At 41.0% G+C, this 14,181-nt stretch overlaps 1 protein-coding gene across 1 annotated transcript in view; it reads left to right on the forward strand.

Moving 5' to 3' along the window:
• The first annotated feature begins 2,120 nt into the window (after positions 1 to 2,120).
• rad23b (RAD23 homolog B, nucleotide excision repair protein) overlaps positions 2,121 to 14,181 on the forward strand; it is a 37,957-nt gene continuing 25,896 nt past the window's right edge. The window contains exons 1-5 of the mRNA XM_084323995.1: positions 2,121 to 2,313; positions 3,433 to 3,514; positions 9,336 to 9,415; positions 12,155 to 12,327; positions 14,025 to 14,080. Of these exons, the coding sequence (XP_084180121.1) occupies positions 2,248 to 2,313; positions 3,433 to 3,514; positions 9,336 to 9,415; positions 12,155 to 12,327; positions 14,025 to 14,080 (457 nt within the window). The 5' untranslated portion in view covers positions 2,121 to 2,247. The remainder of the gene's footprint in view (positions 2,314 to 3,432; positions 3,515 to 9,335; positions 9,416 to 12,154; positions 12,328 to 14,024; positions 14,081 to 14,181) is intronic.

Consider the following 14,181-nt stretch of genomic DNA (forward strand, 5'->3'; position numbering starts at 1 on the left):
CAGTCACGAAAGGGGCTAGGCCGCTGGAGATTTACCACAGCAGGTAATAGACCTGTTTTTTAAAGATAACACAAATATTTCATCTAGAAGCAGACAGAGAGGGTTACAATATGCAGTGGAAAAGTACGTTCATGAGATACACATTTACCTTAGACCTCCATGGTGAAGGCAAGCATTAGCTATAGATAACGACTCAAGCATTACTTACAGTTGACTTGATTGAAGATTACAAGAACTATGACGATAATCCATGATGACTACTATTGCTGATACATTTAGTTTAAGGCTAGTGGTCCAACGCAGTATACGAGCTAGACCCGACAGTTGTGTCACTAGTCACTAGAATGAGGAAAAAAGTGAGAGCTGTCACTTGCCAACAATCCTCCTCCATAAAGGGGTGAGACGTCAGAGAATGGTATGCTGCACATTCTAGTGTATCAGGTCAAATGATTGATTACACTAACTATAAATGTATAGTGATAGAGACCAAAGTAAAAATACCTAATAATAAAATAGACCTAGAGGGCGACAGTGGCTTGGGAGTAGAGCAGTCGTCTGGTAATCCGGAGGTTCCCGGTTTGATTCTCGCTCCTCCCGGGCAGCGTGTCGAAGTGTCCTTGAGCAAGACACTGATGAGCAGGTTGGCACCTTGCATGGTTGCCTCCACCGTCGGTGTGTGAATGTGTGAGTGAATGGGTAAGATGTGAGAAACAAATTGTAAAGCGCTTTGGATAAAAGCGCTATATAAATACAGCCATTTACCATTTACCAAAATACCTGTAAATCACAGTAAATGGGTACAGGTCAGGACATAGCTTTTCTTATAACACTAAGTATAAGTTATATTTAATATAAATATAAATAAATGCATATACAACACATTCTCAAGATAGATCACTCTGATTAGAAAAGAAAACATGTAAATATGAATATAAGAAAATATGTACTGTACTTTTACTTTTGAAACTTAATACAGTACTGTAGTGATTGTAATGGTACATAATTCACCCACATACCTATTGTTAGGAACATTCTAGAAAATGTGTGCCGCCCGAACATTCTGGAACGTGTGTGATGATGTCATGGCAGTACATTCCAGAACCTTAGTCCTGCCTGATCATTCTGGAACGTTGGTGATGATGTCATAGTAGACCTATGATTAGTCTACAGGACTTGCCAGTAGCAATGCTATATGTATTAAGATGTAGCCTGCTGCCTAGGCCTACAACTTTTGAAAACGTTGTATGTTTTATGTCAACTGCTCACTGTGACATAATTTGCTCGATGTGCAGCTTGGACCCTGTGAATGGCAGCTTGCATAGGAATAAACTTACATATGAACATTTATAAACACAACTGTTTTTTAAACCAAACAGCATGCATCCATTCTTCCCATTGGCATGGACCTTGAGTCAAAAAGTCAAATGAGTAGGCTACATCAATATACTTTATCCTTTAGCTAAGGTTCAGGTAGCAGCCAGACACAGGTCACTGAATACTTTTTATTTTTGCTCTTATGAATGCAGTGGGAATAGACACTTTACTTTTTCCCTTTCAGCTCTAAGAATAAAAGGCTCATTCCCTATCTTACTGAAACCCTGCATTAGCAGGCAGTATCAGAAACATGTTTTTATGGATTCTCAGTGAAACTCTGGTATAGTTTCAACCAGCTTTGTCGACTGCATCTGGAAAGGGTGATAGCCTGTGCCTACATAGGTGTATTGGCTAGTCGTGGGCTATGTTGCTTTTTAATGGTGCAATGTTCACAATTATGGTATCAACAAACCGATGACTAGTTGACTAGAATAGAGAAAGATTAAAAGTTTAAATGTGTTAAGATGACCAGTCGTGATCAGTGGGTCAATTCCAATGGCGGGCTATTATAGCTCGCCATTACTATTACTATACTACTATTGTGTATTCCATGTTTTGTTGTTCTGCAGCCATGTTAATGTTAATCAACCGTAGAGACCCCCAAAATCTGAAGTATGAGCCATCAGCCATGACAGTTGCCCCTTTCACTCAATTTCCCATAATCCCTTGCGTTTCGCAGTAGGCGCATGCGTGCTCGGCGCTAGTCTCGTGGGGCAGTTGCGTTTGTTTATGCGCTCGCTGAGAAAAGCGTAATGGCGGCCGACGACAGTCAGTGATGAGCTAGCGAAAATAATAGCAAATATTCTTGCTAGTAGTTACATCAACCGCGTTTAGTCAGAGACGACCAGGGGTGAGAAAAACCCAGTCGCCAAGATGCAGATAACTCTGAAAACCCTCCAACAGCAAACCTTTAAAGTCGACATTGACGGAGAGGAGACGGTGAGAGAGTTGAAACCATGCATTGACGATGAAGGGGGTGGAGTGGGAGCCGGCTATACCCTGAGCCGCCATGATGACATATACTCCCATTACGTTTCATATGAACGAGCCACATACACGGTGGTTTGTAGGGTCTTTAGCTAAACGTTTCTTTCTGAAAATGTGACTGTCGCATGAAGAGAACAGGTTGAGAGAGAGGTGGATTATTGGGTCAAATGAAGCCCACTACACTAGCTAATGTTGGCTTAACTATTTGGCTAAATAAACGTGCTCCATGTCAGCAGATAGACAGAGCCCGGGGAAGGAAGGTGCCAAGTGGAAATGGATGAGTTGAACACTGGTCAGCTAACACAGCCAACTTGCTAACGTTATATTATTACTATTAGTTTATTACTAACTGTTAACAGTTAGCCAACAACATGTTTAGTCATGTTAGCTAACGTAGCTAAGTTGGTATGTTACTTGGCTAACGGTTAATTACATTGACATGTGCTGTTAGTAAATGTCACAATGATTGGGTAACTTCAAGTGTCTAGTTAAGTAGCTCACTTTACCTCATGCTAACTTTAGGTCTAACGTTAGTTCAGAGTCAGACTAGCTGATGTTACCCTAATTTACCGCATAGGCCATGATGACTAAACTATATATAGAGATTTTATGCAAATTCGAAACTCTTAATTTACTTAACATTAACATTTTGAGTCAATTCCAGATAATAACCCAAGGCCTTTTAAAATCATCCTTGCCATAACCTTGCAGTTAGGTGACATTAGTTTTGAAAGAGGTCACCAGTGTTGGTTAACCTGATTAAATATAACTCACACAAGGAAGAAGAAGAAAAATGCTTGACTTGTTTGTATTCCAGTTGTGCTACAGTTATGGACTCTTATTTCATATCTCATTACTGTCGGGCCAACTCCTAGTCTTTCGAGGTCGGACTCGGTTAGGCCTACATTGGGATCTTCCAGTTTAGGGAATCTTTTGGCATTGGTATGGATCTATGGCTTTGGAGTCATTTGACACCTCAACAATCAGCTTTTCCTGCAGTAGTGTCATGCGCCTCTCAATTTTGTACTTTGAACCAAGTGTGATTGATTGACTGTCATATTATCTCCACAGGTAAAGACATTAAAGGAAAAGATTGAACATGAAAAGGGGAAGGATGGTTTTCCTGTGGCCGGACAGAAACTGATATATGCAGGTATGTTAGAGTGGTGTGATCTTCTGTTTGTCCTTCCCTACATCCGCCTTAAAGTCTCGGTCAAGTGAGAATAATGTGTTCTGAGTTAACTGTTAGGGTTGCCACAGTGATTGGAATTTCCCATGACTAATAAACTCATGACATTACCGGTGACAACGGACAATGATGGTCAATATCTGTAGAGTGCTTACTTTGTTTTTTAAGGTTACACTACATTGATCCACCGTGTCTTTCCGTCTAGATCTGTTTTTAATTTTCAATGATTAGTATCCATTTCTTGGACAGACAGAGTTCACTTTAGGTTCTAATTAAAAATAAAACCAACCTTCTGTCACTTTTCTATCTGTGACAGATTGATCACATACTGCGCAAACATACTGTTGCTGGTCTGGACTGGTCCTCTGAGCTCCTCTCCACTCGAGCTTTTGCTGCTGTGGGGTTTAATCCAAAATATTTCCAAATCCTCCACTATCATTGTGCAATGTGTCGTGTCATCGACGGTGATACCTAAAAATAGCTGCTGTCTGCGCAGACATGCTCAGTTTATAATGTTGTCTGACTTACACGCTTGATAACACGGTTAGTATTTTACAAATGAGCATTTTTTATTTGAATGTGCTCACCGATAGATATGCAACTAAATGTTTTTATTTTATTTTATATATATATATATATATATATATATATATATATATATATATATATAAAAGAAAAAGCATACGCCAGTGGGGGGGGGGGTGGGCAAGTAACATACTCAGTGGATGCCTGAACACCGGTATCACAGACTACTGCAGCAAGCCTATTCTGCTACACAGGGAATGTGTTGAAATCTTTAGGAAACCCCTCGTTGCATCATCAGTAGTATAAAAAAAAGGGGGGGGGGGAAATTATATGAATATGGTGAGTATGAGTATGGCGCTAATCTTTTTAACATTTTCCATTCACATACATGATGCGGGATAGGTAGAAACACCCTATGGTCATACTTAAACATTGTAATAACAACGGTGCTAAATAAAATATCAATTAACTCATTGGACACCACCGCTTAACACTTTGGTTGCCACTGGTTAACATGGTAAAACATGGTTGAATGCCAGCACCCACTTCAATGATAGCGTTGTGAACGCTAAATTATGGCTATGTGTCTAATCTGCCCGTCGCTTATCAATTACTTGTTTGCAGTCAACATTGTCGAAACGGATCGTTTTTTTAATCGGTTCATTTCCGTTTTATAGCACTTTGAAAAGCCCTCGTTTTCTTGAAAGTTTCAGGAAAATATAAAGATTCCGTGATAAACGGCATTTACTGGAATATTCTGGAATACACATGACTGTATGAACGAATAATGGACTCTGTGAAGCGCTCTGAGTCAGAGCAACAGTCAGTCAGAGAAGAGCGCTATATAAATCCAATCCATTATTATTATTATTAAAAACATGTGTCATTTTTCGGCCTATTTATGAATAGTTTTCAAATAAATGCTAGATTATCGATAGTATATGTGTACTTATGCACGCTAGAGAAGCGATCTGAAAAATCTATTCTCATTTCCTGATCAGCGCACACACACACATACACATGGGGCAAACGCTGATATATAGGTGAAAACAGATCCGATTACCCCAAGACTGGTAAAATAGATTCCTTACCTCATATCAGATGTTCTCCAAAAAGATTATTCCAATTCCTGATCGCCATTCCAAATATCGATCGCGTTTATTGATTCAGCGCTGGGTACTGTAAATATGTATTCCACGTTGTTTTCCGGCTCGGCAATCACTTCGGTCTCTTCAGATGCCTCGCCGGATAAGTAAAATGAGGAAACTGGACCCCCCCCCCCCATCAGTCTAATCCAATGGGGTGCAGTTACACAGGGAGAGACGATAGGGGGTGGTATTTTCCCAATGGAGCTCAGAGAGTTTGGAGCACTAGCGTGAGGCTCGATTGATGAAATATGAATTCAAATCGCTAATAAAAAAAATACGACAAACAAACGCTATATAGCGTTGCTGGCATTTAACTGCCGGCATGAACTAACGACAAAGCGTCCGTGGCACTCAAAGTGTTAAGTGCGCCAGAGGGCGGTAGAATGCCATCGCTTTAATCAATGGGAGGAGTGGGAGATTTGCGAGTGCTTAAAATATATCTTAAATTATGGCTATGGGTAGGCCTGCCACGATAACACATTTTGCTGGGCGATTAATTGCCCCCGAAAATATCGCGATAAGCGATATTATTGCGACCGGTTAGAGCATTTTTTTTGAGAAATTTATTTCCCAAAACTTTTATTTTGAAGCCCACCGCTCCGTCTTTTCCGGTTTTAGACTTTTATTTTGAAGCCCACCGACCGGACCGGAAGTATTGTTGCGATTATCCTAAGCAGAACATATGAGCCGACAACATGTCTCGTCCGGTTGTTTTTGAGCTAATAACAAATGTTGAGATTGTTGGTGAACAACTAACTTTAGGTTAGTTTTAACGTTAGCTACTAACGTTAGATGCAGCTACTACAGGCAATCAACGATGAGGAGGAAGCGTCAAAGCAGTATATAATAGAATAGCTGTGGTGCGTAGGCACTGCAGCACGACTCGAAAATACCGGAGTGTTATAATAAATTAATTCATGTTTAACTTGTCCCCGTGTCCAGTCCTTTGACCAGCCCCACCCGTTCATTGTAAACAATGATGCATGTAATTGTATTAACGTTATTCTGTGTTGTACTTGTAGCTATGCTATACGTTGTATTTCGTTTGTTAGCTAATGTTGTTAGCATGGAATGAGAATCAAAGCTCTATCATTCATCTTTATTTAGCAGTCCAGTTTCTCCGGGCAGTAGCGAGTAACTACTTGGGTCTAAAAATAGCTAACGTTACACTACAAATAATGCTACTTGGTTAAAAGGAGCCACACTATTGAGAAATGTAGTTAAGCTGTGGCGTTGCCCCACGGGGCTCCCGTGCTGTACTCTAGTAACGTCAGCGACCCGCCTCCCAACACGGACAGTGACTGACAAGCGGCACTGGTTCCGCCTCATTAAAACAAACGCGCAAATAGCAATTAATCGCGCCCGTCAAAATCATTGCATTCATTTTAATTATCGCAGCAATTAATCGATTTATTGCTTATCGCGGCAGGCCTAGCTATGGGTCTAATACACCCGTCGCTTATCAATGAGTTGCTTGCAGTCAACATGTACAAAACGGATTGTTTTTTCATCGGTACATTTCCGTTTTATACCGTTTTGAATAAGAGTATCGTTTTGGTGATTTCTAGTCATTCCAGAGAAAGATGCGATAATAGCCCTTTAGTGGAATACACAAAACACGTTGTAATTATTCGGCTGATTTATGAATAGTTTTCAAATAAACTCTAGATTATTGATGGTATATGTGTCCTCATGCACGATACAGAAGCGGGCTGAAAAATCGCTTATCCGTGCATTGGTCGGCGCCAACGGCATGCACACACAGACACGTTGTGATCGCTGTGAAAGAAACATCTGATTAACCCAAGATTGGTAACATAGAGTCCTTACCTCACATCTGATGTCCTGCAAAAAGATTAATCCAATTCCTGATCGCCATTCCAAATATTGGTCGCGTTTATTGATCCAACGTTATATATCCAAAACACATAATCCACGTTGCTCAGAGTGTCCCCAGGCAATGTGGTATAATATACTGCATGCCCGAGAAGGAAAACCTGGACCGGACTTTTTTTTTTGATGCACAGTCCCAGCCAATCCAATCCAATTTGATGCAATACCATCCGGGAGACGATAGCCGGCGGTATTTGCCCTTTTGCGAGTTCCCAACGATAACATCAGGTTGGATGGATGAAAATGAATGGATATCGCTAATAAAAGAAATAACGATTAAAACCTGACTATACTCGTGATTGGCGCTCAAGCGTATGCGAGTTAACCCGACTATACTCGTGACTGGCGTCCAATAAGTTACCATGCATATATTTTACATGCATTAGCTGCTAACGACAACATGTTGATAACAAAAATATCTCATCTCTGGACATCAAGATATGCTTTTGCATAGATCAGGGTTTCCGTTAGAAAAAATTGTTGCCGGTCTCCGTGACCTGCAAGATTTCAATCTACCGGACAAATGAGATTAATTCCGGTCATAGTTTATTGAGCTTTAAAACAATTGATAGGCAGGCTATATAAAGAATGTCATCCTCAAGGCATGTAGATTTATAATATTATTACTTAAAACTAGGCTACTTTTGCATATACAGTCATTAATATATTCCAAATAAAATAAGTCCCTCGATACTCCGTGCTGCTGCTGACTTGAAATAAAATAGACCGCGTATGTGGGCAGTCGGTCCGACACTAAACAGCAGTCTGTTATAATCACATTTTTATGAGCTAACGAATTCCGTTATATTGGACATTTGTATTAATTATATCAAGCGAAGAACTGAGAAAGCAGAGAGACGGCAACATTATCGTGGTTTGCGTGACGACTCTCTCCACCTCGCAACGACTTATTTGCAAAGAGTATGGCGCTGCAGAGCAGCTGATTTAGCTGTTATTGGCTCTTTTCTGGGAACCGCACAGCAGCGCCCCCCACCCAACATTGGCTGAAAATGGCTGAATTGGAGTACTGCTGGAATACTGCATTGTGCCACTGTTGCTCTGGCTCTGCAGCTTCACAAAAGTTCGCACACCCAGCACTAAGCTCTCGCTGACAACGTCGTTGTCATTATTAGAAGCAACGAGGAAACAAATGTAATGATCGTTTCGTTCATCGCATAGGCTATTTAATTTTAGCCTATTTTAATACAATTCAAATAATCAAATTGTGTTTAGACTCAGGGAATTATTTTCACCGGACATTAAGACCGGAGAGATTAAATATGTCGGACTTCAACAGATTTTGCCGGTCAAATACCGGTAATTACCGGCTAACGGAAACGCTGGCATAGATGTTAGATGATCACATGCAACCATCATATTTCTATTTATTGCAATAGATAATGGCAAAAAGGTTGAATACAAAATCGTAATTATTCCATTGTAGAAATCGTCGGAAAGGAGAGACGCACAATTTCTATCTTGCGACAACACCAAGTAGTGTGTCATTTATTATCCTTTTAGCACAAGTGACAGCTGTCAGATCTATGCTGTGCTAAACTCTGACAGCTCCTCGTCACCAAACATTTTATCAATGACATTCCACCAGCGCGTCTTCTCTAAGCCCAACCCCCAAAACCAACCTCATTAAAGTGACGGTGCCCCATCAATACATCAAAACAATCTAATGGTGAATTATGTCCATAGCACCCACTACACCATAAACAATATCTTTTATATCAAAGCCCCTTTGAGTCTCCTTTTATTTATAGACGGAGAATCAATCAATAACTACAAGTTCTCATTACATTGGTAGGTAAAGGTTATTGATTTGTCTAGTTGTATGAAAATAAACATGAGGGTTACAAATAAAAAACTTGAAAGCTTTCATATACACATAATTGAAGAATGTTAATATCAATATTGATATCTGCTTGCCCTTTACAGCTCTTTCTATAAGGAAGATGCATTAGCAAACCTCACCAGGTTGCCACTCCCAACATTTTCCAGATTTAAAGTCGGTGGAAAATGCTACATTTTCTAATTATCTTCACCAGCCTGAAAGCTTCTGTTCAAATTGGTTTGTATCAGGGCATATGCAACAATATGCATTATGAACATTGCAGTTCTCATGTCTTTTGAAAACATGTTCCAGAGCCGTTGTCACAAGGTTGTTACCAGCTAATACTTGTAGACTGATTAATATTGTTGTTTCCTCCTAGGTAAAATCCTTAACGATGACACAGCCCTCAAGGAATACAAAATCGACGAGAAGAACTTTGTGGTCGTCATGGTGGCAAAGGTGCGGATTTGAGATTTGTCTTTTTTTTAACGGAACATGCTTGGTTTGGAGAACATCAGCTTTTATTTGTTGGAACTAGGGCTGCACGATTAATCGTAAAAAATAATCAATCTCGATTCATAGACGTATGCAATCATTTCTAAATGACGACGATGAAATGGAGATCAGTTGCATTAAAACACTCCTATTCCCCTATGCATTCACATCACGCTGCATTCACGTGTTGACTTATTTGCTTCGGAACAATCCCAGTTGTGATATCAATCACACTTACACAATGTAAAGCAAAACACGATATTAATTCAACGGTCAATATATTTTCTTACTTTTGTGTTGACTTGTCGCCAGATTCCTGTTTTTGGGTTCCAGGTGAGAGGTATGAGCTGGACAACACAACGGTTCCATAGCCTGAAGTCTTATAGTCATACAGTCCAAAGTTTATAATCCCACAGAAAATTAGCAGCGTTTCCCAGCCCGCCACAGTCTAATTAGTCCCGCCACAGTTGTATAATGAACCAAAAAAAAAATGTCATTAAATATATATATTTTTTTCTATTTAAAATATATATATAAAGTTTGCCAATAGGGATGTATCAGTAGTATTGGCAGTGGCAGTAGTCGTAATAGTAATCCACTATTATTTTATTTTCTAAAAAATAAACCAGTTCAACACAGGTAACCACTTTTGCTTCATTTCTTTGATGGCTCAAATGTATGCTCTAGTCCAGTGGTTCCCAAACCTCTCCTCGAGACACCCCAGCCGTTCCATGTATTTGTTAAATTCCACCACCAGCACACCTTGATTCAACTAATAAAGGGCTAGTTAAGTTGAATCAGGTGTGCTGGTGGTGGAATTTAACAAATACCTTGAACGGCTGGGGTGCTTCGAGGAGAGGATTGGGAAGCTCTAGTCGATTTTGTGTTTTGAGCACAAAGTTCATCATAGATCTAGCCTCTTCATTTTGCTCTCAAAGTGCACCAGATTGATGCATTTAACTTTAAAATGTACAAACAAATAAAGTTCCGGGGGGCATGCCCCCGGACCCCCCTAGAGGGTCGGAGGTTCACCCCCCCATAGTCTCTGAAAATCCTGTGGGAAACACAGATGAGTGTTGTAGATGTTTTGTAATGTGTGTACCGGTAAAAACAGTAATTATCCAAGATGGCTGTCCACTTCATAACAGTCTTGACGCCAGAGTCGGGACAAAGATCTGAACCGAAAGTGGTAATTTGACGAAGCATGGGTGTAAGGGAGGAAAAGAGACTTGAGTTATTTTGTATTTGTTTGTTACAAGATACTTTTAAGTTTAAGCCAAGCACTTTCATATATGTTATGTTTAAGTCGAGCACTTTGATATGTTATGTTGTCTGTTTAAGAGAGTGCAATAAATGTTTTAAATAAGAATCGTGTGAGAATCGAGATCTCAATTCTTGGGAAAAATCGTGATTCACATTTTAGCAAGAATCGTGCAGCCCTAGTTGGAGCGTCTCGCCTTTGACCGTCCCCTTTATAAAACTCTGAATAGAAGCTACCACCAAGTTGCTGTTTCAAGTTTCTTTATTAGATGTCATAGTAAAATACAGAATACTTTTCCATAAAATGCTTTTTTCTGTGGTGTTTAGTAAACCATGTCTGTTCAAGGCCATTGACTCGTGTCCTGAACAGCCCCCGTTTGGTACACATGAGCAAGTAGCTCACACTGTGATCACCACTGACAACGGCAGATGGTTAATTAACTTTCCATGTCATTGTAGGAGAGCGTGCGGGCGAGAGGAAACGTACTTTACTATTCACTGTATGTGGATGATAATGGAGCACAGAGGCTACGTTCACACTGTATGCCTTTACTGCTCAATTCTCATTTATTGCTCTGATCCAATTTGTAATTCTTTTTTGGCTGTTCACATAAAAGAAAATGTGGCTAATATCAGATTCCAGTGTGAATCGGTCACACTCCTGAACTGACCCGCATGGGCAAATGAACAATAACGAATATGGACGTAAACATGAAGGACACTGCAGTTTATGGTTTTGTTTATAAGTTGGCCAGTTAATTCGGATGATAATGCAGGGTGAGAAGGAGGTGAAAGAGAGCCATTTCGACCGGTTATGAGACATCCCCTCGAGTTTTGCTTGTGCAGAAGCTGTCTTCCATGTTTGTATTTACCAAATGACTCCCTCCATAGAATTGTGATGAATGTCACCCAGCAATGAATGAGTGACCTAAAAGTTGCTTGTTAATTCTGATATGACTGTTCAGACTGAGGTTGCATTGCAGTGCACAAAAAAAAGGTCAGATTCCATGTGAATTGTGCCGTTCACACTGTTTGGGCAGTGTGAACGTAGCCAAGGGAAAGGGAAGCGACGTCGTGTCACTCCAGCCACCTCCGCGTTGGCCCTACCACGGTCATTAGACAGGAGCCCACTGTGCAGACTCTACTGTCCTGCTACCTGTTGCAGCGTCTCCTCCTGACACTCACAGTTGCCTCAGCGGCTCATGCAAGGATTAAATATGCGTCAACAGAGCTACAGTATGGCCTCCCTTTTCCTGGAGAGCGGCCACTGTTACAAACGGTGGCAGGTCACATCCTTGGAAAAGGTTGAGAAAGTGTGTTTGTGTTCAATCTGTGTCTGCAGGTGCCCATGCTAATGTGGGTATAATTCAGGGAGAAGTCGGTGTGTGTGCGAGTTCCCCCGGGGATGAAAAACATTGACTAAAATCCACTCTTGTTTTTCAGCCTAAAGCAGCCCCAGCGGCGGCCCAGCCTTCCCCCGCCGCCTCGGCCTCCAGCGCCACGGCCCCCGCTGTGTCTGCGTCGGGCTCCCACGACCCACCAGAGGCGGCTTCTAAAGAGGACAAGCCGGAGGAGACGCCCCCCACGACCGCTGCCCCGGCGTCCACCCCCGTCAGGTAGAACAGGGGATAGATCTACCAAAATGTCAAATATCAAAGTCTCCCGTCTGTAGCCGTGTCTCAATTTAGGGGTTGTAGCCTTTCGAAGGCTGCGTTTTGAAGACAGCATGTGTCGAGTTGCGTCACAGCGGCTCGACCCAAGGCTGTCCCAGTTCGAAAGCTCCTTCAAATGCTGAGCTAGGACCATTGTTATACAGTTTATATTTATATTTAATATATTTTCCAGTAACCAGAGAAAGTAACTATTTTTAGATGTGATGACCGATGATATCTGGTCAGTTTGTCCAAATAATGGCTGTTTGAAAATTTGTCCTGCTATTTTCCTTATCTGTAATTTATTAATCTCTCCATTTAGTAGCTAGATAAAATTTTGTTGAAGTGGCAATAATCAAATAATCTGGATAAAAAATAAATTGCTTTATTTGTCTGATTCAGATGATGCTAACTGGAGCCTCCCTTGATCATATATGGGCATATGTGACCAGGCACAGATAATAGGGTCTTGTTTTCTCAAAATTGAAAATGTTTGCACTCAAAATTGGCAATATCTCCATTTCGACCCATTTCTGAATTGCCCGACATTTTGGGGTTTTCGTAGGAATCGTGAGCTCCCACTTTGGCGTCCGCAGTCGATTTATGCCTCAGAGGACAGCGGTTTGTTTACAAACCAATGTACTTTCTAAGAGATATATCATTTATAGTATTACTATCTGTCCATTCTCATTGTCACTTGAGTGCATAAACCGTGCCTTCATAATGGCTTAAAGAAAATAAAAATCCATCAGTTGGTTGTCATTTTATAGCGTCGTGAATATAAGGTTTATCGCGCTTTTCGTCTAGTCTTTTTCCCAGGAAGCTATATAATAGGCTAAATGTTGGCGCCGTTATATCAAACGCCATTTCTGCTGTATATATACGAATGAAATAAAACAAACTGTGTAGCATCCGGACTATTACAGAGCATCTATGGATGAAATGGGGGTGGCGGGGAACGCCGATTTTAAAACAATGTCCAATCCAGCTGTAATTTGGGGGAATAGTGTCCTACCGTCAGGCCATGTGATCGCCGGCAGCATTTCTTCATTAGTCATCGGATTCTGGTAGATCGATATGTACATTGGCTAATCATAAATCCCATTATTCCAGGCTGAAAAATACGTTCGGTAACTGGATCAAAGATGGAGGGTCTTCGTTTGGAATCGAGGCTCATATGATCCGCCCACAGGACTGTAAAATATATATTTTTTAAAATCCCCTCAATGATACTGCAGTGGAGCGATGGCGCCCCTAAGCGGATCTGGCCGGTAGTGCATGTTTCAAAAATCAAATATGTGGGTAGGTAATGGATCTCGATAGCGGACGTTAATAACGTTATAAATATGGAATAAACCAATAACAACTTGCCACGAGTATATACGTGGCTCTGGTCCACAACGCATGGAATCGAAACACGTATATACTCGTGGACGGACGGCATAGTGTTAACAAGACGGGTTAGACTGTGCCGGGTCACATGTGTGTGCCGTGACGCGAGGGCGTCCCCAATCTTGGCACCAAGAGGATTCCTCTTGTTGACTGTGTCCTTCGAAGGCTATAACCCCTGAATTGAGACACAACTTGTGTCTTATAATGCTGTGGTGACTTTATGTCCACATCTCAGCGATGTCTCGCAAATGTCTGCTCTTCTCTTGCAGTTCCTCTGGCCTCACTACAAATGCAAACATATTTGAAGAAGCAACTTCGGCCCTGGGTAAGACCTCCTTTCAATATCAGATTTGAGATTAACATAGATAAGTTATTGTTTGACCAACATTCTGGTACCATTCATAGATGGCAGATATGTGACAGAAA

Source organism: Notolepis coatsorum (genome assembly GCF_963971535.1).
Source record: "Notolepis coatsorum genome assembly, chromosome: 11".
NCBI lineage: Eukaryota > Metazoa > Chordata > Actinopteri > Aulopiformes > Paralepididae > Notolepis > Notolepis coatsorum.